Raw genomic sequence first — 27,315 nt, forward strand, 5'->3', positions numbered from 1 at the left:
TGGCTTATTGACTTAACATCTATTCTCTAAGTTACGATGCAGAGTTTACTTTGTGTATTTAAAAAATTCACACTTCATGAAAGTTGATTATTTGATTGACCGAAAGTCAGACAATATTACAAAATTTCATGTCGAAAATAAAATGCTAAAAATATTACGAGTCTTGTGTATTCAGTGTTGCTCCATACTTGTCCGGATCTAAAAACTTTTGCTCTTGAAGGAGTGATTTCGATTGTACAATAAAAAAATTCCCAAAATTTTTCTACGGTTGAAAAGATTAAGATTCTATTTCTGATTATTTGCAAAAGATACCGTAAAGTTGTACATTTATGTTGCTCATCACGTCATGCAGTATTTTCCAGAAATTAGTCACCAAATTTTCCAAGTCCAAGTAAGCTGTTTATCTTGTTAGCAGTTTTCACGATATGTGCTTTCACTGTATTTATATTCAATGAGAATAAATTTCCTAGTAGAAAACGGAAGGTACTGATCTACAGTAAATATAGCAAGAAGTTATCATTGGACTGCGCATTACGAAACGAAACAAAGTTCGACTTACATAGGCGCTATATTTTAAGTCAAGTAATAAAATAAGACTCGGTTATACATACATATGTAATACATGATACATATCATATAGCTACTGGAGAGTATTTTATATAAATTATACAAAATAATAATAAACAAATGCTTAAATTTATTGTTAAATAATTAAAATAATAATAATTATTATTCATTATATATTAAAATTTTCCTCAACAACGAATATTATTATAGATAATAAGAATAATAATTACGCAAAAAATAAAAAAATAATAATAATAAAAATCGCATTGACTCAAACAAATTGCCTTTTGCCGCATTGTAAAAATAAATAAATTCTTCGGGAATGTTGAAATTCTCAATATAATTTATATAATACATGTGTTTTATTTTTTCGCTAGTCGATGTACGTGTACAGATTACTATTCGATTCAAACGAGCGACTACTTGGTAGAAACCAGCGTTACATAAGACATAATTGGTAACTAAAATCATTAACACCCCAAATATTAGTGCAACAACTAAAGCTTAGGAACCAAATTCTTTTTTCTGTTACGTAAATATTGAAATTCAGCAAGTTTTTAAATAGTTTCAACGATCGCCGTTCATCTAAATCGAATATACAAACTGTATTCGTATCACACTTATAGTTCAGTATGTGACAATACTTGATTCGTAAATATCAAAATTAGGTGAAATGAAAAAACCGTGGCACCTAGGCTTACATATTTACGTACATATAACAAGTACAATAAGATGTCGAAAAATACCCAGCGTTCTACTTAAGATCTATTCAATCCTTGCCTTCCACCTAGTTGCACTTAGAGAAATATTTTCAGTAGTCTTCATCGGGTTCACCACAGCTCAATTAATATAAGAACATTATTATAATATTAATAATTGTAATAATAGTAATAATAATTCATTACGTGAAAAGGTTTCTTTCTTTTCCTAAAAGAAAAGGCAGTTTATTCCGTTGCCTTTTTGGCGACCAGCGTCAAAGTGCGTACAATTCGTACAAAATGACTTTATAAAATGGCGTTTAGCAAGCCCTAATTTTCAGAAATCCTTCTTTTTATCCTTTTCGCCGAGTATATTGTCGTGGTAGCTGATCTCCTGACCCGCAACAGCTGGATGAAGGTGATGCGGTTCAACGTCAATCTTCTCCTTGACGTCGGGGTCCAAAACAAGGGAATGATGGGGTCCTCGATGCATCGATCCGACGTGATGCGGCTTGTGTTCCGGTTCTCGCTTCTCAAGCTTGACGAGCAGTTCCTCAACGTTTTCGAAATTGTCTTGATTAATTTCTCTCATCACCGGACTCACCTTCTCTGCACCTTCCGGTTCCTTCAACTGTCCCAGTAATTGCAGAACCTTTTCGGGGTCCAGTACCACATCCCTGGAATTATTTCCCGAAGCGTCGATTGTTGGTGTCAGCAATATGTCCGGAGTGTCGTCGACGATGTTCAAATTCTTGTCCAAATTTTCCTCAGGCAATGGCTCCTGCAGCAGCGGTGCGTAGTCCAACTTAATCTTCGATGTTTCGGTACAAGAACTACAGGAGCAATTTGTGATTATCTGCACCTGCTTTTGCATTGTGATCGGCTTGCTCTCCTCATCTTTGCAATCCAATGTCACCTAAAGGTTGTTGAAAACAAAACATATAAATACACGTACGCATATACAGACATAAATCCTGGAACAACACGCCTTGGTACCGACGTTTCACCAAGTCCATGGTATCGTAAACGTCAGAGAATTTTTAATCAATTGTGTAGGTTACTATTTTTCTAATCAACATAGTAAACATTTCGTTTACAATCGGTGACAACTGCTCGAAAGTAATAATAACGATTACGTTTTTTGCTGACTAAACATTTATTCAATTGAAATTTACCGTAGACCAAAGAAGTAATAATGAGATTTCATCTTGAGACAAATTCCAAAAATGCGAGCAAGAAGATATCAATGTCTGTGAACTATTCTAACTATTATTTTCAGCTACCACAATCGATAATGAAATTAATTATGCAACCGACGATAGTTTGATTGACAAAATGTTTGTACTGATGACGCGCAGTCACGTCACGTTCTGGTTGCAGTGAATGCCCGTTGAGTATGACTAAGATGAAGTGTACCACGATTGGAAAATCAACCAAACAAAACTACAACAAAATACCGAAGTGCATATAGGTATGTATACATCGAGAAAGTGTTTTCTTACCGTGTGCCAGATGCTGTCCAACGGTTGGCATGAATCGCAGTAAGGTCTTATGAGGTCACCAGGTGCTGAAGGTTCGCTGTGCGGTACCATATAAGAGAAGCACGCACCCACGCATACGTTATTATCCAATTCCTGGGAGGAACATTGCGGCGAGGTAACGACCTGCTTGATGGGGGTTGTCTTGCACCAGCTGTGCTTGTCGGGATAGAGTACGATGTTGTGCACCTGAAAACAACAACGCCCCAGTACCGCAGGTTAAATATCGGCGCAGTAAAAGGCAGGATGAAAATTTGCATATGGAATGGTTGGACGCAGAGCGGGGAAAGCCCCCACAAATTCTTCCTCGCATCAATAAACGCCAGGACGGCAGACATTTACGACTGGGAGGTGTACGGGTTACCGTGCAAGTTAGCCCAACTCGCCTTGTGTTTCTTTGTGACTTTTTAACGCGTTTGCTCGCTTAACCTTGTCCTCACCAATAAACCTTGTCTTCTAAACAAGCAGGATATAACGCCCTGCAGCAACTCTGGACCCGGGAAACCGAACGCCCCAGAATCATCACCTTCGATAAATAGTCTCTCGTGCTTGCTGTTTAACTGAAAAACATCCGACGACTGTTTTTGGCTACTATAAGCCGAAAAATCCTTAGCCGAACAAGTTCTCAGCTTTGCTATCTTCCGACTTGTTTCTTGCAAGAAAGGTAAAGCAAACCAAAGTGAAGCGTTCTTTAGTACCGCCGAGACGTAGCTTCGTGCACTTCCCAAGATACATCGCATTGTGTACAATCGGGCCTTGATGCCCATAGAGGGTTGCGAGTCTTTTAAGGACGGGGGCTGCCTCTTGGGCCTCGATTCATGTCTGAGACCCTTCTATGGGCAGGAAGAGGCTGCGGACGTGTAAGCCTATAAACGCACACGCCCAAAGGTATCTACCGCTTATATCGAATGGGAATACATCGAAAGGTGAAAGGTTGAGATAGGCATCACCTACCTGGATAATATCAGCGTACCTTATGCTCTCGATGGGCTCGTAGAAGCGAGAATTGCACCGTCAAGATTGCCAGAAAAGTCGATATTGTTGTCAAGCCCATGTTTGCTGAAACAGTTGAAAAGTTTTGCATTTAAGTACGTCTGTCAAACTTCCAAGATCTGAAAGCTCTCTGGATAAATAAACAAAAATTAGAGTAAATCTGCATGGTGTTAAAAAACAAAATGGACAAAAAATTCAATCATCATAATGAAAAGACGAAGGTCTATTTGAAAAGCTCAGAACAATGCTTTTGGAAGTCGACCTATTGCGGCCCTTCGATAGGCTCAACTATCATGTGGCGACGGGAGTTCTGGCTAGACGGACGCAATGAAACACGGTCATTTAAATTCCGTTGATTTTTTCGCATGAATGAAAGTTAATGGCTGCTGCAGATACGAGGGCCTCGTGCTGCAGGTGAGGTTCCAGGTCGACCAAGGTTCGACGACCGCTTCGAGTTGCGTCACTTGCTGGTAGGAACACAACCGCACTGCCCTACCCGACTATTATGACCATCCAACAATCGCTCTGCATTAAACCTGCCCAGACTGTAAAACGCGTAAGATGAACATAAAAAATTCTTCTTCACACCCATATTCGACGCGGAAGCTTGTTCATCGCCTTCAGCACCAAATTGCTGCAGCAAAAATATCGAATCGTGTTCTAAATATCACATCCCGGGAATTCGGAACTGTCACTATTGATGGAAATTTAACTTGACTATAGGCGAAAGGAAAAAGGAATACGATTTTAGTACATTCAACGATTTAATTGACATAAAGTGACCACATGAAGATGCAAAACTGTGTATAGGAATGTTCATGAGAGATAGGGTATTCAAGCAATAGACTCAATATTTGACTTCGTTCAAATTGTTCGAGTCAAAGCAACGATTAAATTTTATAACTTTTCATTTCTGCGTTCTTTGAGTTGGGAATTCAGTATTTCCAGACCGTTTCCTGTTATCATTTTATGCGGGTCTCGTGTAAATCTGGAAAAATCATGTAAAACCAAAAACAAGAGATAAAATTTATCCCACTGCTAACTTCAGTAATTTCTTGTAAATGTTTCTGATTAAATTGCAGTAAAACACATGATTTTTCTTCACACTGTGTTTAAAACCAATGCCTTAAGTATTTTATAACCAGTTGTGAAAACTTCTGATGTGATCTCACAATGGCTCTCGGCACTAATTTTCAAGCGTATTCGGATTTCGCAGCCGAGCATCCTCGAGACAACCAGTTTCACGAGCATTGATGGAAAAAAAATGATGTATGAAAAGACACGGTGATATGCTTACATGGCAAGATGAGACTTTTCTAAATTTCTTATTCAAAGTACGATTTACGGCTTAACGAATTCGAAAAACATCAAATAAATATCGTCTTCCTTAACACCTGCAGGTACCTCAAGTGCAAAAATGTGGAAAATCACACACGGTTTAGCTGGCTTTACGGTCGTTTTGAGGTGCAAAAATGCTCATTATATTCGTGACATAGTAGCAGAAATATAGTGAAATAAGAAACGAGTTGCCGACAAAACGGGGCTAATTAAACGCCGTGGAATCTCACCTGGCTAATACGTGTATGCACGCACACCACACACCATAAACGTGGGGACCAGACAAGCTGACACTAACGAGCACAGATCGGCTGTATCAGATGCTGTCTGTTGACAAAGGTGACTTTCGTTCTTTGATAGCACCAATTTTTCTCTGAAATACGGTGCATTCCGAACCTTTTGGTTTCGCTCTAACTTGTTGTGTTTCCCTGTTGTTTGTTTGCTCACGTTTTTTCTATTTTGCGTGTGGCGCTGTATTGCTTTTTGTGCCTTTTGCCTCGACGTTCAGCGTCGGTGATTTTCAACCGTTTCTTATTTCAAGTTCTGGGAACTTGCAGCAGCCTCCGCCAAGAACGATTCTACACGAAGGTGCCGCAGCGCAGTGCAGGATGGTGGCCCCTGTAGCCTACCTGCGGAGCTTACGGTGTCTTTCAATAGCGCTAAATTGCATGTATACAATATATGTAGGCATGCATCGGTACACACGTATTCTCGCAGTTCATACACACACATATATATAAGTATATATGTATATGCCAACTCATGGAGCCGCGGTTGCAAACTCGCATGCATTATGCACATGCGGTAGGTATTACATGGACGACTCCGGCGTACGGGGAACCAGTAATTCTTGTCTGCGGGATTCAGCGAAACCTTTATAATGTACCAATGCACCGAGCTGCAATGGAACGGGTGTATAAGGTATCCGGTCCTCATCTTAACAGAGGCTTCGCGCCGAACGAAGATTTGAATGGCAGTGGACAACGTGACAGGGACGGTCCCCAGGTATCGAGGGGCCCAAGGCTGATTTACGAGGGCCAAAGGACAGCCTGCTATTGTTGGTCAACACCTCACAGTAAAGGTACTGCCGTCCCCGTTCGTAAGGCGTTTTTACCGAGGTGCACTGCACAGCCATGCAGCTGCAGCCCCGAACTAAACGGGCCGAGAATTTAAACCGGGGCTCCATCTCGATGGCCGGATGATAAAGGATAGAATTATAAGTATACCGACACAGTGAAGCGTTGTTCACTTTAGGGTTTTTTCGAATTTTTTGGTAACATTCAGGAGTTGAGCATTATTACCTCGGAAATGAAGAGCGGAATTTCGTCCTTCACAAGTTATATCTAGCAACGTACTCTACCTCATGTAATGCCTGCCGGTCATCGTTTCTTCAGCAGAGGTCGTTTAGGAACAGGCTATGCGATAGGTTTTGAAATAACGTCGAGGAATTTAATTCTCAAGTCCGTTGAAGGAACCCTTGCAGCATTAGAAAACAAAGAATGTTGGTAGAGTGAATCGTCTCATATGATTGAACAGTATTCTAGGTAAAAAATCCGCGATTTCCGATCGAAAATGTTTTTTGCATAAAGTCCTGCGTTAATGAGAAAAAGAACGAACGTAATCGTATTCTAATTCAATACAATTTCGCTACATTTTTATTCAAATGCCTAAAAATCCAAGTTATCGCATCAAATTTCTTGATACATTAACTTTTAGCTGGCCCCTTCATCTAGCATTACATTACTGGCACGTTGAGGCCATGCACCAAGGCAATTTAAAATTTTGACTTGAATTTATTTTCGGATACTCACTTAAGTATCTTTTACAAGATAAAAAAAAATCGCACAATAATTTTTAATTCTAAGGTGGTTAAAATTTTTCTAAACGGCAGAAACATTCACGTTACGAATGTCTTGACTAAGAACCCCTAGGTCGCGAACAACCCCAAGGTGCCAGCTAAAGGATAAAGAAGTTTTTCTGGGTACAATCATTGCACGATGATCACGCGTTTCCAGAACCTCTATAATATAGTATTCTGGTAGAGAATTACAAGTCAATCGTAAACCGCAGATGTTCAACGTCTAAGCATCGTTTCATTCAATCCCTTACGATAATTGGTTTCAGTTCGCGATACAAAACGTAAAACTACATATGACAGAATTATCTCTCAAACTTTTGTACCTCATCACTGCGATGAATTTTCGTAATTGAGAAATTCGTTCTACATACTTCAGCTCTCAAAAGACGCATTCTTCGAAGCTGTATAGAACTCGACGAACGTACGAAATTTCTTCAACATTTGTACTATGTAGACAGAGAGTAACACCGATCGTGATGTTCCGTGAAGAGAAGTTTCTGTAGCGCAAGTAGAGTGACCTTTCCTTTTCACATGGATATAATTTTCTTCGGTACACTATCAAGACGATATTCTGCACAATTTAATGTTTGGTTCGATAAACTTTTCAGACTGACATGAGTTTCATTGCCGTAGCGGATGGCGCGGAGCAGAATAAACGTGTATCTACTGCAAGCAGTATCGGTGAATATGAGTTTAGATTACTACAGGCTTAGAATACTGGCGTTTCGTTAACGAGAACAGAACTGCAATATCCTTTCTGCTCCAATCTGGGGTTCACTGATACCTGGTGATTATTGACCGAAAACTTGCGAGTTTTCTGAGCAGAAATTTTTTATTCTACAACGTGCATAATCCCTGATCTATAAGAGCAAAATGAAGTCACTTGAAGAAACTTGGACGAGCTTTGAACTGTAGCAAAGTTGATTATGGGACATGATTTCTTTCATAGCACACTTTAACCTTTATAATGTATTTATTAGGATATAACAAGAAACAGAACTTCGTACAATTAGCATAGCGTTTGTTTAGCTTCACTGATGGCATCTGTTACAAGAAGGTAGTGTTGTATTTGACAAACGAAGAAGACCATAGAATAATAACTATCTAGAGGGTCAACTCAGAATCTTAAGTCTTAATCTTAATTCTATCTCAAGTCTATCCTTGTAGTTAGCCTCTCTTTCAATGACTTATTATATTTCCAACATGAACAAGATCCTAAAATACAAGTTGCAATATAATAACTAAATATTTGGCATAAAAGAACACGTAAAAAGCTCTTATTTTATCGTTATTCAAAGATTCCATCCACCTTTCCCATATTCGAGTCTCATATTAGCCGTTTGCAGGATTCCGTACATCAAAACGAAAAAACGGAACCCTTACAGGATGACTTCGTTGTCCGTCTGTCCGTCTGTCAAGAGCCGTTTTCACAGTATCGGGTAGAGGTATCAAGTTGAAATTAATATCAAATACTAAGGTCTATGCTCCCTTGGAGGTGCAAAAAATTCAAGCTTTTAAGGCAAGACAATCAGAAGATACGGCAATTTATGTCGTATATTTTGATACTCGCAACCTCACAAATCAAAACCTATTCCCGTTAACCTAGAATCACGAGATTTGGAGTGAAGTAAGGTCTTATAGCACAAGTAAAAAAAAAACGTCAGAAAATAGTTAATTTGTAGTTATATCACATTTAAAAAAAATAAAAAAATGAATCGAGTTTATACGGAACCCTCAGAGCGCGAATTCTACTTGTACTTGTCCGGTTTTCAGATCGGAGCCATATCAGGTGCATCACGCGAGGGGATATAATATTTTCCTGAAGCTGTATGCAATTTTTTTTTTATCGGGGCGATTGGAAAAAAAGTGATTAAAAAACATTGAGCCAATCTATGCCGAAGAGAGGAGGGAGGGTCTTGAAATTGACGCCAGCGAAGCCCGCCCCTGACAGCTGCAATCTCCGGTCGAAAATCGCACCCCGGCTCAATAGCTCTTTGTTGCTCCGTTGAGCCCGGCACCTCCTCTTCGCACCAGGTTCGCTTCGTTCAGACTCTCGCTGCAGGATTCGCTTTGCTTATTTTTCAAAGGGAATAAAAGGGCTACGTTCAGCCGTGAGTTTAATTTGATTCTTAACAAAATTCGACGCGCTCCGAAACCGCAAAGTGCCCATCCGCCCCCTCCGCCCATTCCGACGCCTTTACCTTCTCTCGTAACAATAAGGACTTACCTATATTATATGCACCTCGCTGCCACTCAACGGCGCAACCTTCCTATCGCTCCACAATCAAAGAAACCGTCTCTTATAACGTAAACCACTCCTCCGCAAAGCTTGAAATATAATTCAAAGCTTCCTTCAACTCTGACGGACAATTTTTCAAATTAACTTCTCCCCTGTATATCCCCATTGTACACTTGTTAAATTCTTTTACATTAGCCGTTTTTAGGAAGGTAGGCAATTAAAGCGAACTTTCAGATTCATATTGAGTCAGAAGTGTATCGATTTTTTCCCTCCTGGTATAGAAGACGGAACTAAAACTACTTTTCGTCCAGAGGAGAGGTCGTATAAAAATGAAAATTCTATTAGGTACATGAAAAAGACTTGAGGAACTCGCCGGTTTAAACGGCGTTGCCACAAAACATGTAAAGGACTCCTGCACGCCTTGATTCTTTTTCTTTGAACTGGTTTTTATCAAAAGCGAGATACATTTTCATTGCAATGCCGATGTTCTCAGATTTTTGGCTACATCGTCGTAATTTAAACAGATGGAAAACCAAACCCTAGTTCTATTTCTGATATAGCAATCCTTTACCACCCTACGAGCCATACTTTCCACGTTCAGCAATACCATGAAGATACTAATTTGTAGTTCAAAATCAAGGTACGAGCGCATAACGGACTTGGTAAATCATTTACGCTAATTAAATTATAGCTTGCGATCTAGCTAACTCCCGCGTATAATAGTCCAAAGTTCACTTCCGTATATCCTCTCGAGTATTCTACAATTGCCGTTAATTTTCATAGCCACTCATTTGCTGGTCTGTTTTTCACTTATAAATTACAACGTCAATATATATTTCTGATTGATTCGATCCCACGTAGCAGTTTCATGCTCATAAAAAATAATAATTTATTAGCTACATTATAGGGTTAATGAAAGTCTCGGACAGTAGAGTTAGGAGTTTATCATCTCTTCGTTTTCATTCTATTTCAAAATTCTCGAGTGACACAACTGAGACGAATGCTAAAAATTAAATCACGAATACTTTTCGCTCTTCGCTGCTCAAATTTGAATAGTTCAAATTTGAAATTTGATTCGTTCTTGGCTGACGTGCAATTTCAATCTCCCAAGCAAAAATGAATCGTCGATTAATGTAAGCTGACGCGGTTCTGTTCTTCAAAGGACCCAATATAGAGTTAATTATTCAAGCGACTTTGAAGTTCGTCGGAGACGTGTGTAAACATAATTTACATTTAAACACATCAATTTAAATTGAATGCTTGAGATTGGGATGAAGCTGTCCGTGATGGCAACACCAAAAGTGCAAGTACCGGTATGAATATACATATACAGGTAGCCATCGATATAATAGGTATACACTTGAAAGACCGAATTTCATTAGCTGGCATTTGACTGCAGTATACATATAATATAGGTATGTGTTCAGTGTCCATACTTATATACATATAGTCTCGTGCAATAGTTGTCAGTTCAGAGTAAATACATCAACGTGAGCATGTGTAAACAGGTATGTATACCCACGAATATGAAATAGACGTGTAAAAGCGCAACGAGAAAGTGCCGAAATTAAAAAATAACGGAGATCTTGATAAACAGCTATACCTTATTATGTGCCTACCTATATATATAACCACGTGTATTTGTACAGGTACGCGAACGCTTAACGATTATGCCACCATGATTTTACCTCGGCACACACGCACGCATGCCTATGTTATACGTATAATATAAGGTTATCCGTTTGTTACACCACATATCGCAGCAATTACGTAGTACCCGAATAAACGATTTAGTAAGGCGTCGGCAGAATAGTTTACAAGTCGAACGGTTAACGTTCCTTTTAATCTATCCGGTCGTGTCCGTAATTACACGAGATCGTTCCACAAGCTGCATCCCTTGACCATCTGCGGGCTCGTTTAATATACATTCGAAATACATAACACACGTTGTAACACCGTTTGTCCTCCAGCTATCTGCTACACGTTCCTCTCGTAAGACAGAGGCGGTGTAGTTCCATTACTTGATACCTGTAAGTGCGTCGCACGCTCGTCAGATTTTCACTCAATTTCGATTACCATTGCAGATGTTGACGGAAATGTACAACAAGATTTTACCGAAAAATGATATATGTATACTCAGAAAATCCTGAGATTTACGAGTTTGGGATTTGTTTCACGATTAAAATTGTTACTTTCAACGTGTAAGCTGGAATGAAAAATATGCTTTGCAACAATTTCAAGTGAAATTGAAAGCCGAACATGCAGCTCTTAGTTTTGTATTTTTTGTATCTCTGGGGCCGTTTCGTAAAAATAGACAAATTTTTTATATCGTAGTTTTCTGAAAGAACCATAGGTTTTCATCAATTTCTCTAACATTCGATGTGAATTTATGTGGAAATGTTGAACTCACTCATCGAAAGCAATGATTCTGAACCTGTACTTTGTTTTTTCCTTAAAAAATTATTATTCCTCGTAAGTGTGTTTGGCTTTCATCGTTAATTTTTGATATCTTATATTTTTCATTCACGTAATCAAGGAATCTCGAAAATCGCAACAACGAAAAAAGTCTAGAATTTAGTATGCAAATATATTCTCACGGCAGAGTTGGTATTTACAGATGTCTGTAATGACATTTAACTTTCAAATATGTAGTATCGAGCAGGGTATAATATCCAATCAAGAACTCAGAACGAACATTGCTGGTGCAAAGTATGTAACCACGTAGCAGCAGCTGCAGATGAGAAAAAGCGGTCTTCGAGATCATCAGAATTCACTCGAAACGTTTAAAGGCTTCCAATCACCAGCCGCAGTCGCGTACTGCATATTCGCGATTCTTGCCGTGAGTCGACGGTTGAGATTTCACAGAATTATACAGTATCGAAGAGAGGAGTAAGAAAAAAAAAAGAAAGAAGAAGAAAAACGGGAAAGATAAAATAAAACGAAATAAAACTGAAACGAACGAGTCCCCGCGCAAACGGCATCACCACCATCTGCCCGACCGTCCGTCCGTTCGTCTGTAATCTGATATTGGGATAGGTAGATGCCTTAGCGCTGTACCAACACAGACTTGCGTCCCATCACGCGTACTCGTACGCACAACGGCATTAATGTCGCGGCGTGCTTGTGGCTGTATACGCGTGTATAATACACACCAAAGATCCATGCCCCGCCGGGGCCGGATCACCTTCGACGTCACCAACCGCAAGCTACCAACCCGTCGTTCCAGGTGCGCTCTTGGTGTAGGCTTATGCCCGGCGTTCATGTGCGCAAGTACCTTCAAACGCGCGAGTCGCAAATCAGTCGCGCAAAGTAAATTTTGCGCGAAACCGTGGCGATGGGCATCATGGAGGCTAGCGACAAGTAACCGCGAGTATCGGGGATGTAAGCGTCGCACGAGTGTAGATAGGAAGGCTGTCACCACTATAGGCTTGGCGAGTGACATACACCCGTGAAAACAAATACATTCGTGAGATTCTTAGGTATTTGCCGACGGCTTTGATGTTTGCGTTCTTCGAAGAATACCTTACAGTACTACGCATCCTCCTCGGGCATACCTACCTACGTTAGAATTCCTCCTCACATTTGTATTGGCTACACCTCGCTTAATCGTAGGCCTTGCAGGTACCGCGACGCAATTACACAGCCATGATGTGCATGCAACGTAGTCTGCCACCGGATGATTCTTGAAAAGATAAAGACAGCCGCAGCCCTTGGGCCATGTACGAAATGTTGTGTTTTAACCGGTGGGCTGTTTTCATTTCACGATAGTCTTTTTTCGCATAATTTCGCTTCTTCAGCCTCTGAACGTCGCTGCAGGTTGCAGCCTTCAGTGATGAAATCGACGAGCGAGTCGCCAAAATGGCGTCGTAACGAAAATGCAACGAGCGTCGCGGCGGGACGAGAAATTTCTACAGAATGCAAATGCAAGAAAATGCTGAGTAATACGTTGCATACACAGTGCATATATTGTTTCTATTCGCCGTGAGAAGAAACGATTTTTCTCAAGAATGCCGCAAAGGCTTCTTGGGCTTCAATTTAGGGACCACATCACTACGTGGCGACGGTTCGCCGTACAAGCGATTGTTTTTCGAATGGTAACCTTGAAAGTCACGGAGAATCGGACAACTGGTTGAATGAACGATGATGATGTCGAAATTACAATTTGTGAACCAATGAGAAGAAATGTTTGAACTGCGTAAACCAATGAAATTGCAGAAGGATGATGTTTCGACCGCTTGTATGACGTGATGGTTTAACCTTTCGTAGCCGTACAACAATTCTTAATCGACAAAACGTAGATGCGTAGAGAGAAAGAAAGTGAAGGTTATGTTTATCGAATATGTTTTTAAATTAGATATAAAGGCTACGATTATTCGATTACTTGATGGCTGAAAATAAACAAGTTTACGAAAAAAGAAATACCTACATGTGTTTTAACATGTGCTGATTTTTTACTTTTTTCAGAAACAAAAAAAGAATCATGAAACGTTGGGGCAAATTCATCGGAAGAGGTTATGTCGTTATGACCTTTCTCACCAAGGTGTCGGAAAGGTGTTCGCGCCACCGAATGCGCGGTTGTTAATTTATTTCTAAGCGATGCTATTATAACATAGGTATACGGTATACATATACATACATAAACATACACCTACGTATCCCTGCGAGACAAGCCTCGGAAAAAGATGTGCAGTCCCCTCGGATATACCCGCCCATTTTTAAGAGGTGGGCATTAAAAACAACAATGTCATTACATTTTAACGATCTGTTCCGCGCTACCCAACTATAAAGAGGGTATTCTCGGTGTTGGTCCGTGCATGAAGACACAGAGGTAGAGCACTGGCTCCTTCACACGAATTGCTTTCTGTATTGGGAGGTATACGCGCGTGGTGCGCGGGCGTCGAGCGTCGAACGTCGGGCCCTGGGCCCCCCTCAGGGCCCGTGGGGCTGAGTTTGGGCCGGCGAAGAATCTCCCCCCCCCCACCGGGGCCTCGTACGCGGGAAGAATCAGTATGGGTGAAACAGAAAAGGAATAAGAAAAGTTGAGATGGCGCCACACGTCGACCGTGTTTTCGGGGCATCCTCCCTGCTGTTGTCGCCTTTTTTTTTCTTCTTCCTTTTACTCTTTTTTCTCTTTCGTCTCTCGACGTCCTATCCACCCGCCTCTTTCTCTCCCTTCTTATTCGTAAAGCTCCTCCGGGCACCGGCATTTTTCCCTCCTTCTTTCTCCCTCGCGTGACCGCCTTTTCTTTATGTATCGCTATCGCGTACGATCTTATTAACTGGCACCCACGCGCTCCGGTGGACCACAGAGCACCGTACGTCATTACCATATTTATGTTTGGAAAATGCGATGCATTGGTAATCTTTCTAGCTATACGTATACCAAGGCCCAATGACCGCTCTTCCGCTGGATCCTCATTGCGTGGGCAACAATCCATGCAGCACGCTGTGGTTTATTGTACCGATCGCAAGATATCTTTCACTTTTATTCGTTTCAAATGCAATTAATATTATCATGACTCGACTGTTTCGAAATCCTTGCTCTTTCCCTAGCCGATAATTATCTTCGCTTAAGCATCAATAACATATCAGTATGTGAGTATCCATAATCGTCGTCGTATTCTACTATAATAATTGCTACGCCGTCAGTTTCATTTTTTCTAGAGATCTAGTGTTGAGCTCAAACTATCGCATCGTGAAATTTTTATTATTTTCGCTCAAGTGTAAATGTGCGGAGCATTTTCGCACATCCGCTGAGAAGAAACGTGTTGGTCGTATGTATACGTCAGTAATTATTGGTGTTATACCTATACGCATGTGTACCCAGCGTCTGCCGTGGATACAAAAATCTAAATTTCTAATTCGTCGCGGTAGACGATTCATACAGTCATCGTGTCTCGGTGTATCAGTCGATTTTCAACAATCGGTTGGATAAATTTTACGAAAGGCGATCGAGGGAAGACAGGAAAACAATCTTAAATCATGAAAATCAAACGAGTAATGCATGAAAAAAATTGCAAACGATCTTCGGCCGATCGTTATTAAACATTTGTGCGGGTTTTGTTCGACCGCTCGTCGGTCGTTGCCCTAAGTAAGAAGCAAGCCGGTATAGGAACTTGCTGGGAAATCGGCACGGAATATTAGCGAGGTAAAACATGTACATATGGTGGGGGAAACACGGCGTGTGTGTATATCTGCAGCTCGGTAAGGCCGCAATTCTTTTGCGCCTAAAGCCAACCAGTCTGACAAGGCTCCTAGCTAGCTCAAAATGGACAAATATCAACGATGACGTAAGTCGCGAATCGAGGATTAGCACGACGTATGATGAACTGATGCGTCGATTTATTGCCGATAAGCGAGAACGGGGTCGAGAGTAAATGAGGATGATGAAAAACAAAATATAGAGACTCACCGGAAAAGAAGGTTGTATCTTATGTACCACCTCCGCTTCAGTTAGCTAGACGATAGGAAATTGGAATATCGCGATTCGCGAACCGATTTACACTCGCGTGCTGCTCCCGCTTATCAATTCGATTAATATACCTATTACGTACTTCTGCGGTTACAAGTATACGTACAATTCAAAGACGCGGCTGTTAATACCCGACTCGCGTGTCGATCCTGCGTGTAGAACAATTCGGCGCAATTGGTCGCGTACGCGATCGGATCGGTGACCGTCCTCGTCGCGATCGGAATCCTGACTCTTAACGAGGTCCCTGGTGCGTCGCGCGGAGGCTGCCAGGAGCCGACTGAGCCTGGTCAAGCTGCAGATCTCGACGGCCCCGTGGCGGTGGCGGCGTGCTGTTCTTTCCTCTCCTGGACCCGGGGCCCGATCTCGACTACCTACGACCGTCGCAAGAGACTGTTCCGAGGAGACTGTACATATAGGAGGAGACTGTAAAAAGCCCCATCGCCCGGGGCCTTACACCTCGAACCAGTAAAACTTGTCTTGTCCTCTGACGCTAAAGTGCATTTTACACGAGGTTCGACCGAGCGCCGCATTGTCGCTATCGCACACGCGAGTCTACTGGCCAATTCAACGAGGATCGAACCGTACAATGCACCACGGAGAGGGTGACGATCGCATGCGCGCGTTTTCGACAAACACACCTGCAAAAACAGAAATCAACAAATGGAAAAACAGAACGAAATCGAGGAGCGCCGACGCGTCGCGGACCCCGGAGTTCAGAGAAACGGAGTTGAAAAGCGCTGCCGATTCTCACGGCCACCCGTCGCGCTCGTGCGGCGATATCGCGCATGCGTGTTTCGGGCCTGACACGTGCGGGCTCAAAACTTAGAGGGCCTGTGCACAGATGCACGTTTATGCAGGGCGTGTTAGAACCGAGGTGTTCGGCTCAGCGGTTCGGATGTACGAGTTCCATTGTAGGCAATAATAAATTGATTACAGAGCGTTCGTTGCGAATGCGGTTTGAAGAGTTTGTCTCGGACGGTGTATATATACCTACGGCTTCCGCGCCCTGTCATAGGATTCTCACTTTTATTTTACACGACCGCATGATTAATAGCAATTCTTTTACCTTTTTATGCGACGGCGTGTACGGCCTATAGGTTGATACCTGCAGCGCACACGTCTTTCGCCTCACAGGCACGTCCGCGTCTGTGCAGATGTATAATATACGAGTTCTTCAGTTCAGCTGGATTGATTTCAAATTAATCAAACGCAAAGTGACGAATTGTACCCACACTATATCGCATACTCACACGAGCGCACCTTCGGTCACTGATTTATTAATCCCTCGTTCGTTTTCTGCAACAGCGGATCGGCATCGATTCTCGGTATGTCCATAATATATGTATATAAATTCTTGCGAGATTTCACCCAACGTATGTGATGTGACAGGTATAACTTGCAATTTCTCCACTTGGGTGGTAAGCCATAATTTATTCGAGTTTTATTTTTACAATATACCTATACATCGAGTTACTTTACTATTTTCTTTGGTTTTTTATTATTCAGAATAATTTGATCGTTACCCTTACACTTGTAAATACTACATTATATAATACATTTATGCGAAGACACATCTATGAAAACTAGGTAAAACAACCGTATGAGCAAAGCAAAACGCGTCGATTCAGCCATTGGCAGGTGTACAGACGGAAGAGCCTAATTTACGAATCAGTTGGAACTGTTCGTTGCGATTGGCTTTATTGTTCGCGCTCTCTGTAGTGCAGTGCCGCTCTGGCTTTACACGGTAACTGGTCTAGGATCAGTTGTAATAATTACATAATATTTGTAATTTCGCATAAGCCTCATTAGCGTCAAACCTTTTGCGCTATAAAATTGTACCTCGCACTCTCCTCTTCTTCGGTGTTCATACTCACTGCCGTTGACACAGTCGAGGTATAATCGGGACCTTCATTTTCTTTTTCTTCAAGTTTCCCAGAGTCCAATAGAGACCTTCCCACGTTGAATTTCCTCGCGATTGGACCGAGCGTCTCGTTCAGATAATCCTTGAACGCCTGACACTTCAGTCTTGTGTCCAGGTCGCCGGAACTTCCCCATATCACTATTCCGTCTCCTCCCAAACTTTTGATTGTTTTAAAACCGTCGTGCACGTCATCCTATAAAAGATGAATTTCAATCACGTATAGTCTACCGATAATTGAAAATCTTCAAATTATCTTACGATTAATAGATTTGAACGATTTCGGTAATTTGTTGCTAATCATTCTCGACGACAGTGCACAGGCGACTTCATTTAAACGAATGAGTACCTCTTCGATTCAACGATACATCAACAAGAAATGGACATGTATTGTGGAAACATTGTTATGGAGCTAGTCTAGTTCGTTTGATATTTGCAAACTTTAATTTGATTGTTAGCGATCCCTATCTCTGGGTCGAGGCAACTCTGATTTACGTTACGTCAAGGCTCGTTGACGGTTGTAAAAGACTCATTCATGAAACCGCTGATATCTAGTACTGTCTCGTTATCAAAGGCGGCTGCAGCATGAATCACTGCGAGCGTCGTAAGAAGCATACATATACGTCAGATAGGAACAATTTATCTAAGTAGTATTGTGGTCCATAAACGTCGGTAACATGCGGAAAATTAGACACGTGGCCTTACTTCTATGCCAATGAGTTGACATTCTTAATTTTGCATTCTAACATATGAAAATACGATTGACAGCAATTAAGCTTGCACGTGAATAGTTTCAGTTGCAAACTTGGTACTGAAATGAAGTCTGGCTAGATCAAAAAGTCATGAATGATGTTTCAGAATTTTCGACGGTCGATAAAATTAACAATTTTGCTTCATTCCCATTTATTACGTAAATGGTCGCTTAACTCCCAAAAAACTGTACAAGGGACATGAATTTCTATTACTTGTGAATTATTGAGCTTTAATCGTAACTAGTCATCATCAAATATGCAAGTACGCAAAGAGCTGGACAATTGTCTTCAACGTTTGATTGACTAATCTGCAGCCAACATTTTTTTATGAAAATTTACGTGATCAATTATCAAATCAAATAATGACTTACGTTTGTCAAGAACTCATTCCTACTATCCTGGTACTTGTACCAAAAGTAAGCAATCACCGGTTTTTTTGCATTCTGCTTAGACCTATTTGATATCCTTATCGCCTCCGTTACTCTGCCAGTGATAAGTTCCATTCTCTCTTTGTGACGCAAACTTGCTTGAAGATAAACGGATGGTAGGAGAACGTTCTGCAAGTTGAACATCCAAGAAAGTCTGAAAATTAGATCAAAAACTATACATGTCAAGTGGAAAACAGCCCATTCGCTCAAAAGCAGAGCACTTAAATACGGACACTCGGGTATTGTGTTTCACTTCTGCTTCGATTTCTACACTCGATTCCAGTTCCCAGTTGCAGAGTGTATCCAACTCGAATGAAAATTCACAGCGGGAAAACTATTCCGTGTAGTCATTATGCAACGCCAATTGCGCCAATTACTAACAATTATTGCGAATGGCGTCATTACTATGTCTAAGTGTTTGCAACCACATACGTATACGACACTACTGTTTGGTGCAACTTAAATATATAATCACTGTCTTCTTATGTGAACGAAATCTCGAGCGTTACTGAAGTCAACTACAAACCGCAGGTATTCTCCTCTAGCACAAGAACTCAGTACCGTTACATAACGTGTATTTACTGATGACCCGGAGGGAGAATGGATTTCACCATTTTTTCTGTTAGTAAACGTGTAAATTCTTTGAGATCGTTTCTTTTTTTTTTTTTTTGTTTGCAAAGACACACCTGTTGTTCTCCTGGTAAACTTTCGGGTCGCAGCCGACGGTTGGAACGTTTGGCGTCAAATTGAAGCAGTAAGGATAAGCGTAGTAGCTCCATGAAGCCTTCGGCCTCAGAGTACGGGCGAGACGCAAGGTGTCCTCCATGAAGAGTCGGCCTGATTTTTCGAATCGCCTCGTCGCCTCGCTGACGACTCGATTCTTATCCCAGAACGGATGCCTGGCTCTTTCAATTTCCGTTGACAAGTCGCGATATGGAGCAAGCGAGGCCCAGTTCTGCCTGAATATGGGCCTCCAGCTTTCAAAGTCGATCACAGCGAGACCCGAGAAACCGACGTCCTCGATCTGCTGGTCCACGTGCTTCCGAAAAAGTTCCAAGTGGAAAGTCACGTTTCCTTCCTGAGGAACGCCGCCATTCCTCCTCACAGTGCGCCCTGCAATAATCGCAGTTTTAATAACCGTCGTGTCTGGAATTCGTGAAAAGCTTACCGTTCTCGTCCTTCAGCAACGCTGGAAAAGCACCCGGGTCGTAAAGTATCGCAATCTGGTCACCGCGAAAATGATCCTTCTTGTTCTGCCGTATTCCGAACTCGGGTACTTCTTCGAAGAACATCCCATGCCGGTGACACATGAACGTCGGAACGTTCCAGTAGATGTAAAAGTCGCTTTCCGAAGCACCCGAGACACCAGGCACCTGCATCAAACTGAATCAGATTATCGTTTTGTCTCTGAGCCTGGACCGACGAAAATGAACAGTGAAGAAGACATGTGCACCTTATTGTTTCCAACTCAATTGATCAACTGATTCACCTCGAGTTCTTGCAACGGATGAAGGTTTTATGATAACAATGATGACGATGATGATTGTGATAATTGCGCCGGCGTCATAAGCGGTGTGAATTAAACGGAAGTAAAAAAGTTTGTGTTATACCCAAAAAATGTGGCATTTGATACGGCGATGAAAACGGCGACCAATGCGCACTGATTGAAAGTTTTATAGTCCATTCCAACCGAACATTTGCCAGAGCCTTTTTTTATGTACTCTACTTTTCTGCCTGGCTGAGTATTTTTGTACAACGGCATGTCAAATGGTTGCGTTCGACTGAATTCCCCTTGATCTAAGGCCACTTTATATTCCGCATCACATTCCCCACCATTTCCACTCGGCATCCGATGTTATCAGCATTGCATTTTTTATTTACTCGACATGACCGTACCTTGTATTTTTATTTTACCTTTTTTCTTTGTGCTCTACAACCTTTCATTGAACAATTCGATTAGTTCCCAGCTATTGTGAATACGTATACCTATCGGTCATTCGGATCGGCCATCGGCTTAAATGACATATATCGCGTTTACCTTCGCACGAGCAAACTTAAATTTACCCAGTGCTGTCAAAGCATCGTTATTCGCCTAGGATAGGAAATCCCACTTGTAGTTGAGAAAGTAAATACAAATTTCGAAATCATCGAAATATCACCAAATACCGAAATTTTTGCTGTATGAAGCCGTTCAGTTTTGCCATAGCAAACTAATCACGATTGTAATTTGATAGTTCTGATGTTATGCAAAATCTCGATCCTAAGAATATTTGTAATTCAGTTCATCTTTTTCACGTATTTCCAAATGATCAGTATCTAACTTCGAAAAATTATAATCGAAACAATATCTATCGGTTGTTGAGAAATTATCCTAAATTACATACGGAAAAATTACCTACATGATTTTTCGTAATTTCACACTTATCGTAATGAATGGAACGATTGGCCTGTCAGTGAGGAAACTTCCGAACAGCTGTGTTTACCGCTTTGTCGCAGAGACAACGGACAGAAGTATGACAAGCAGGTTTGAGATACGGATAACACCAACGTAGATAAACTGGTCTCTTTCAGTCCTTGTATCTATTTTAATTTAAATTTGGGAGCAGCATGCGGAGGGTGATATTTAGACGAAGACATTTGAACCGCCACAGGTATCAGAGGAGCTGATTACGTAAAATGTAGGTTTTTATTAAATACGTGCGGCGAAAAGACCGTTGCCTCCTTGTTGCACACGATTCTTTACATAACAAGAGTATATTACGCGTTTTTCGTGAAGCACGAAATCGAGGTTGGGGTCGCGTAATGTCAGACTTGTAGGCGACAGCGCATGCGCGCAATACTAAAGAAACCATATTTAACTCCTAGGACTTAAAAGTGGTGTTTTCAGTACTCCGCACATGCGCATTCGCAGACTCACTCGACCGTCATAAAAACGGATACTTTGTATACGAAAAACACGTACGAACAAAACGCATAAAATATACTCGCGTTATATGAAACTATGGTTACACTATTTTACTCCACCTGTCACGTTTTTTGTTTCCCTTTCGATTCCCCAATTTTAGAGATTGTGAATGATGACAATGTTCAAATTTGTATTACTTGATAACAGTTGCTTTCGAGGGTCCGTGATGTATTTCAATGTTAATTAATTTTTCAATGAACTTCAAGAGCACACCAGTAAGTATCGGACGTGGAGTGATAATTTTTACATCACCTTGATAATTGAAGATGTTCATTGCGATCAGAACTATCTGACGTAAGAGTATTACAACAATGCCTTCGTCTGTTAGTAAGATGGACATTAAGTAGCGAAGCTTCCAAAATATCAACAGATGTAAATAAATATATTTCAAAATCAAAATATGCATGTAGAGAAAAATTCTATGAGATGCCGATTTCGTATCAAAACTGTGGTTCATTCAACTGAACCTTGAAGCTCGTCTGTACATAAAATAAATAAGTAGCACCCTGTCTATGACAGCACCTCTGATCGTCAATAAATTTCTCAGAATATACCGGATGCAACTAATTTAAATTTATAGAAAAAAGAACCCTTTCTGTTATACACAGAACGAAATACAAAAAGCTGGCTTTTTTGGAGTAAAAATTACCTGGACAATGGTATTTGATTAGGTTGAAAAAAATACAAAAACTTTCAACAACTAACAAAAAAAGCATCCAAAGTATGTCTCACCGATTTTCTTCGTTCCATGATATGATGTAATATGTCAAGAAATATTGGACACGTATTTTTTCAGTGGCTGATTCGGCCATTCAATTGGTAAAAACCACGTCTAAACTTTACACCCAATAATCAATTATTAAGATTTTCACCGTAACAGCGTAAAATCTTTGGATCAAACCAAGTAGACATTACTTAAAATCAACAAATCATAAAAAGCGCAGTGTTTTTACCCTCAGGGGTTGCATCATTTATTCTTTGAGGGTAAAATTTATGAGTGGTTTTTGGATCTTAAACGGCCGAATCAGCACGTAAGGTAATACGTTTCTTACATTTCTCGATTCACCACAACATATCTCAGATTAAAGAAAATCGGTGAGGTACACCACAGGTACTTTCTCTGTAAGTGCTAAAAAATCGCGGGCAAGCGCGTTTGCCACCTGCAAACTTAAACCTGATGTCATCTGTAAATAACATTTTGTATCTGTTATAATTGTTACAGTGCACGATATAGCAATTTTTCGAGTTCTTCAAAGTTTAGTTACAAAATCAGCCACCATCTGATCGTCCAAGTTAAACTTTGACAAGCGTAGGTCTCCATACCACTAGGTAATGCTAATTTGTATTAATGAGGATACCTACTAATAGTTTGAAATTATTTCTATTCCTTGTGAATTCCATAAGAATGTGTTACGGAAATATGTAATATGTCATGTAATAGGGGTAAAATATTATGAAAGGTTTTCTTATGCAAGGAATATTAGGATAAGTTTTCCAGAACAAGGTCTGATTCCGTAACCCTTAAAGAGTTCTTTGACCGAAGTACAATCATAATAAATACTTTCGTGGATAATTCCATGGCGTAACAGTCGTTCTAACAGCTGAAGGCAATAGTTTAATTTCAAATTGATGAAGCCCGGATGTAGTGACAAATGTAATCGCGATAGGAGCTTCGGTTACCAGAAATTAAACGGGTAAGGATCTTCTAGAACCACATATATAAATGTGTGGTAAATACATCTCCATACATCCTAGAATGGTTACTTCAGAAAAATGAAAACATCAGTCAAAATGAAACTCAATTCGAACAACGCACGCGAAGGTTACTTCTAGTGTACTGTACCCTACCTACACCCTTGAAGAGGAAATAAAAATGTTATATTCGACCATGCCAGAGGCGATTTTCCTTGAAGAGATAGCATTGATAAAAGGTAATTGACACAGTTTTTATATCTTTGAAAATTGTTTGACTTGCATTGGGAACACCCGTGCTGTAGGAAAAGACCATAAAAATGCAAAATATAGAATTTTCAAGTACACAAATGTGTTATCAGGATGAATTCTTGCGTCCTTCCGATCAAAGCCACCCGCCACAGCCTTACTTCTATTATCTTAGCATAGCCTTGGATACGATATGCGGCTACTCAAATCAATATTCACGTAAACCGACCGACTTTCAGATTCATAACTACAATGCACGTATTCCATTGCACAGCGTAGGACGGAAGTGATAACATTCTAGCCAAGGCTCGGACTCATATTTTGGTTATCGTTCATTTTTTTCCCCTAAAATGAAATGCCAGTTACCAGTGCACTTGACAGGTATGAGCCTCACTGAACGGTCGATAAGTTTCTATATGTTAATTAGATGTACGGCGTGCCGTACACTTGGTTTGTCCATAATTACACCATGTCGTATCAGTCATAATTAGTTAAAAACGCGGAAAAAGTGTCAGCTGGCAATGAGCCGGCAATCCGCGGACATGCTTCAACTGCAAATTAGTTGGGTCGAGCTAGGCACTAGATCGCAGGAATGGATGCCTCAACTTTCCACCTGTTCATAAGTGAGTCAAATCAAAACGTAAAGTGGCGTGTAACTCAGCTTCGCTTGTTAGGATGGTTGAAGTAGAATGGTCTAATCACAAATAAAAGCCGTTTTCACTACAAAAATTTTTTTTTTTGAATTTCTTGTGTAATAGAAATTGCGGCCTTATGTGTTAAAACGTATGACTACGTACACCGATCTCTAGATTGGACGAAATACAATTGGACAAAAAGTTCATCTTGCTGAATCATCCAAAGAGTTACTCGATATTTCACTGTAACATTTACTCGATAATGATCAACTTTGTTTTCCATTCTTTCTCATTCAGTACAATTTTTCCTAAGTGTCCCGGTGATATGCCAGTGCTTAATTTCCAAATGGGATATTCGAGGTAAACGACCTAATATAAGTTTCGATAGTCATTTATCATTAACACTAAAAGTTCGTATGTTTTCAATTCAAAGTCCATTTAAAAACAGTACCACGGTGTACCGGTGTGCGTATCCTTAACTTTTCGGCTTTTGCATTATGCATAGGCATTTACACACATTTTTTTAATATCTCTACCAAACCATTTTAAAAACCCATATCATTAGAATGAATTACGATAAGAATATTGTGAAAATCTATGTAGTATTCAGAAATGAGGGTCAATGTTTTTATTTTTCTCGTGACATCTATCATCAGTCCCTTAGTTAATGTTCTATGATACACTTCAGTGTTACAGAAATTGCCACTCGCAAGGAGGAAAAGTTATCGATGCGCCTGCATCGCATTGTTCCGTCTTTTGTTATACTAGCATGACATTGATACAGCCCGCACTTTGTGTACGCCTATGTATATTTTTCGCACTTGGTTGCCATGAGTTATACACAGGCATAAGTTGATCGTACACAAATTGAGGAAATAAAATATCATTCATAACGGCAGTTTGTCTTCGGAACAAGAGAGATGTAAGATGTTTTTCTCATGTCGCCAAAGTGTCGGACTTCGTACCATAAGTACACAAATGCACATATATTAACCTGTTACCAATAAGACCAGCTAGATTTGATTTCACCAGTTTATGCATGCAGTGCAATATCAAAATTTAAGTGAACAACAACAGTACCTGAATACTGGACTGTAATTGTTTTACGGTATTTTAGTGAGCCCATTCGTAAGTGAAAAAGTTACAAAAAAAAATTAAGAAAATTAATAAGCCTTAGTTGTGATTTTCATACGGTATTTAAGTTCATTTATAGCATATTCAACACTAGGTCTCCGTAATCTTTGTAAAGTGTGCAACCCACGTACTTTATAACCACGAAGTAAGAAAGATACTTCGTGTTTATAACTCTACAATCGTCGGTAGTATCCCTAGTGGATTTTACTTTATCAGCAAACGCGTATTCAAGCGGGTTCTTTGCATATGTCGGTATTCAGGCAAATGACTTGTTCGAAGAAATTGCTGGTTCCGCAAGCTGTGCACAGATGTCACTACGTAAATTTAAAGCATTTGCCCACTAGGACCACTGATCTCTATCCCTCTATCTAGTCACTGGCTTAGTGGCCATATTCTGTACCAGGCACCTGGCACTCCTGGTTTTACTGTGTCTCCGGCCAGTACGTGGCGCTAGTAGTCATCTGCGCACTTTAGAGAGGAACCACGGTCCTACCAGTCCTACATACAGGTCTGGTAACTCCGGCACTTTTGAGTGGTAGGGGGTGTCACCGTTAGTGAGGCACACGGTCTTGTTTCCTATCTATCCGCTAGGGGCGCCATTGGCCCGGGGTATGATAAATATAAATATATACCGATAAGATAACCTGCTCATCGAAGTTTTTGACAGTTCATAACTCAGTGTAAAGTGTGTAAACGGTGGACCATCTACACAAGATCTCAAACTGTCTCAAAAGTTGTGAGCCCTCGCTTGATGTTTATGGATTTTATTGACTTAAACATTTGAGGATTCTGTTGAAATAAAACAATTATCACGCCCGCCATGGAATGCTAGTAAACATCTCGATCATTTTTTATTCACATCTTTCTTCATTTTTGAGTGTTATTCAGGATTGTTGATTCCGAAAAATCAGCTGTTCAGATCTGATTTATGATTGGCTCACCCCGAGGGGGCAGCGCTGCAGACGGCGAAAACGAGAACCACGGTTTTGCCTCATTATCTGAGTCATTCCCCACCCTACTAGTTTCCGGACCTGTATGTAAGACCGTGAGAGGAACAGACGATTATAAAGGGCGTGTTCGGAAATTGACTGAAAGTACTGTCAGTACTGAAAATGGTATAGTCCAAGTGACGTATACTGTAGATTTTCAGTACTGATAGTACTTTCAGTCAATTTACGAACACGCCCTCAGTGTTTGATTACCACAAAATATATGTACCATATGCGATGCTGAGAACTGCAATTGTCGGTATTTTGGTCGGTATATATAGATTTTTTTTCATCCCGCTCAATTTATCTAGGCTAAAATCCATCCTATATTTCTTAAATTACTCATTGAAAAAATCAACTTACTATCTTGGTTGTGAGTTATTTGGAAAACTATAATGCATACCGACAAGTCTAACCTCCGCGGGTATATAATCGTCTTCATGCGCTAATAGAAACTTCAGTGTAGGTTGTATTAGGTATGTAGGTATGTATGTACGTATGCATTCAGCCTAAATCAATGGACACTTGGTGAAGCCAAAGTTGATTACCCATCATTTATACGCAATACGTAGTGCGTTTCAACGTTCATTTGTTGAAATCAAAATTGCAGTATTGTGGTTAGTCCTATAGTTTTCGATTTACAATACAGTCATCACCTTTGCGGCTGTATCAGAAAGTTTCGGGAATCACTTGCACAATAAGATAATACAAGTTTAATAATTTTCATTAAAAGCCCTTTTACTGAAAGCGAACCTATAATATTTATCAGTAAATTGAAGAAAAAGATGTTATAACCGAGATAACTTTGAGAGGGACGTCAATATGTTTATTGCTATATTTTTGCGGGGAA

The 27,315-nt window shown here is 40.5% G+C and overlaps 3 protein-coding genes across 5 annotated transcripts in view; 1 reads left to right on the forward strand and 2 right to left on the reverse strand.

Moving 5' to 3' along the window:
- Positions 1-910: 910 nt before the first annotated feature.
- LOC124185388 lies at positions 911-16,112 on the reverse strand. Its single transcript, XM_046576105.1, has 4 exons — positions 15,644-16,112; positions 3,777-3,862; positions 2,768-2,992; positions 911-2,181 (listed from the first exon to the last, which is right to left on the reverse strand). The coding sequence occupies exons 2-4, from the start codon at positions 3,855-3,857 to the stop codon at positions 1,603-1,605; spliced, it is 885 nt and encodes a 294-aa protein (XP_046432061.1). The 5' UTR covers positions 3,858-3,862; positions 15,644-16,112; the 3' UTR covers positions 911-1,602.
- A 1,002-nt stretch (positions 16,113-17,114) lies between these two features.
- LOC124185383 (hyaluronidase B-like) lies at positions 17,115-20,665 on the reverse strand. Of its 2 annotated transcripts, none has more exons than XM_046576097.1 (5): positions 20,412-20,665; positions 19,970-20,184; positions 19,488-19,914; positions 18,745-18,955; positions 17,115-17,817 (listed from the first exon to the last, which is right to left on the reverse strand). In XM_046576097.1, the coding sequence occupies exons 1-5, from the start codon at positions 20,648-20,650 to the stop codon at positions 17,515-17,517; spliced, it is 1,395 nt and encodes a 464-aa protein (XP_046432053.1). In that variant the 5' UTR covers positions 20,651-20,665; the 3' UTR covers positions 17,115-17,514. The 2 variants fall into 2 exon arrangements, with proteins under 2 accessions (XP_046432053.1, XP_046432054.1); XM_046576098.1 differs by lacking the exon at positions 20,412-20,665 and adding an exon at positions 20,255-20,369.
- Positions 20,666-26,383: 5,718 nt separating this feature from the next.
- Positions 26,384-27,315, forward strand: part of LOC124185372 (probable phospholipid-transporting ATPase IA) — a 57,285-nt gene continuing 56,353 nt past the window's right edge. Inside the window, exon 1 of one of the 2 annotated variants that reach the window (XM_046576067.1) lies at positions 26,384-26,513. The gene's annotated coding sequence lies outside the window, so the exon portion shown is untranslated. Of the gene's footprint in view, positions 26,514-26,577; positions 26,733-27,315 lie in introns of those variants that run through there. The other variant, XM_046576066.1, reaches the window with a different exon arrangement.

The sequence above is a fragment of the Neodiprion fabricii genome, chromosome 6, assembly GCF_021155785.1.
Source record: "Neodiprion fabricii isolate iyNeoFabr1 chromosome 6, iyNeoFabr1.1, whole genome shotgun sequence".
In the NCBI taxonomy this organism is placed as follows: domain Eukaryota; kingdom Metazoa; phylum Arthropoda; class Insecta; order Hymenoptera; family Diprionidae; genus Neodiprion; species Neodiprion fabricii.

What these genes read in the sequence shown, in the direction of transcription:
- LOC124185388 (XM_046576105.1), bottom strand. Translation starts at nt 3,857, where the DNA reads ATGGGCTTGACAACAATATCGACTTTTCTGGCAATCTTGACGGTGCAA. An exon ending in GAGCCCATCGAGAGCATAAG is followed by an intron (nt 2,993 to 3,776) that starts GTACGCTGATAT and finishes TGTTGTTTTCAG; the next exon opens with GTGCACAACATCGTACTCTA. An exon ending in TGGACAGCATCTGGCACACG is followed by an intron (nt 2,182 to 2,767) that starts GTAAGAAAACAC and finishes AACAACCTTTAG; the next exon opens with GTGACATTGGATTGCAAAGA.
- LOC124185383 (XM_046576097.1), bottom strand. Translation starts at nt 20,650, where the DNA reads ATGCCGAGTGGAAATGGTGGGGAATGTGATGCGGAATATAAAGTGGCC. An exon ending in GTTGCTGAAGGACGAGAACG is followed by an intron (nt 19,915 to 19,969) that starts GTAAGCTTTTCA and finishes CGATTATTGCAG; the next exon opens with GGCGCACTGTGAGGAGGAAT. An exon ending in GTTTACCAGGAGAACAACAG is followed by an intron (nt 18,956 to 19,487) that starts GTGTGTCTTTGC and finishes TCTAATTTTCAG; the next exon opens with ACTTTCTTGGATGTTCAACT.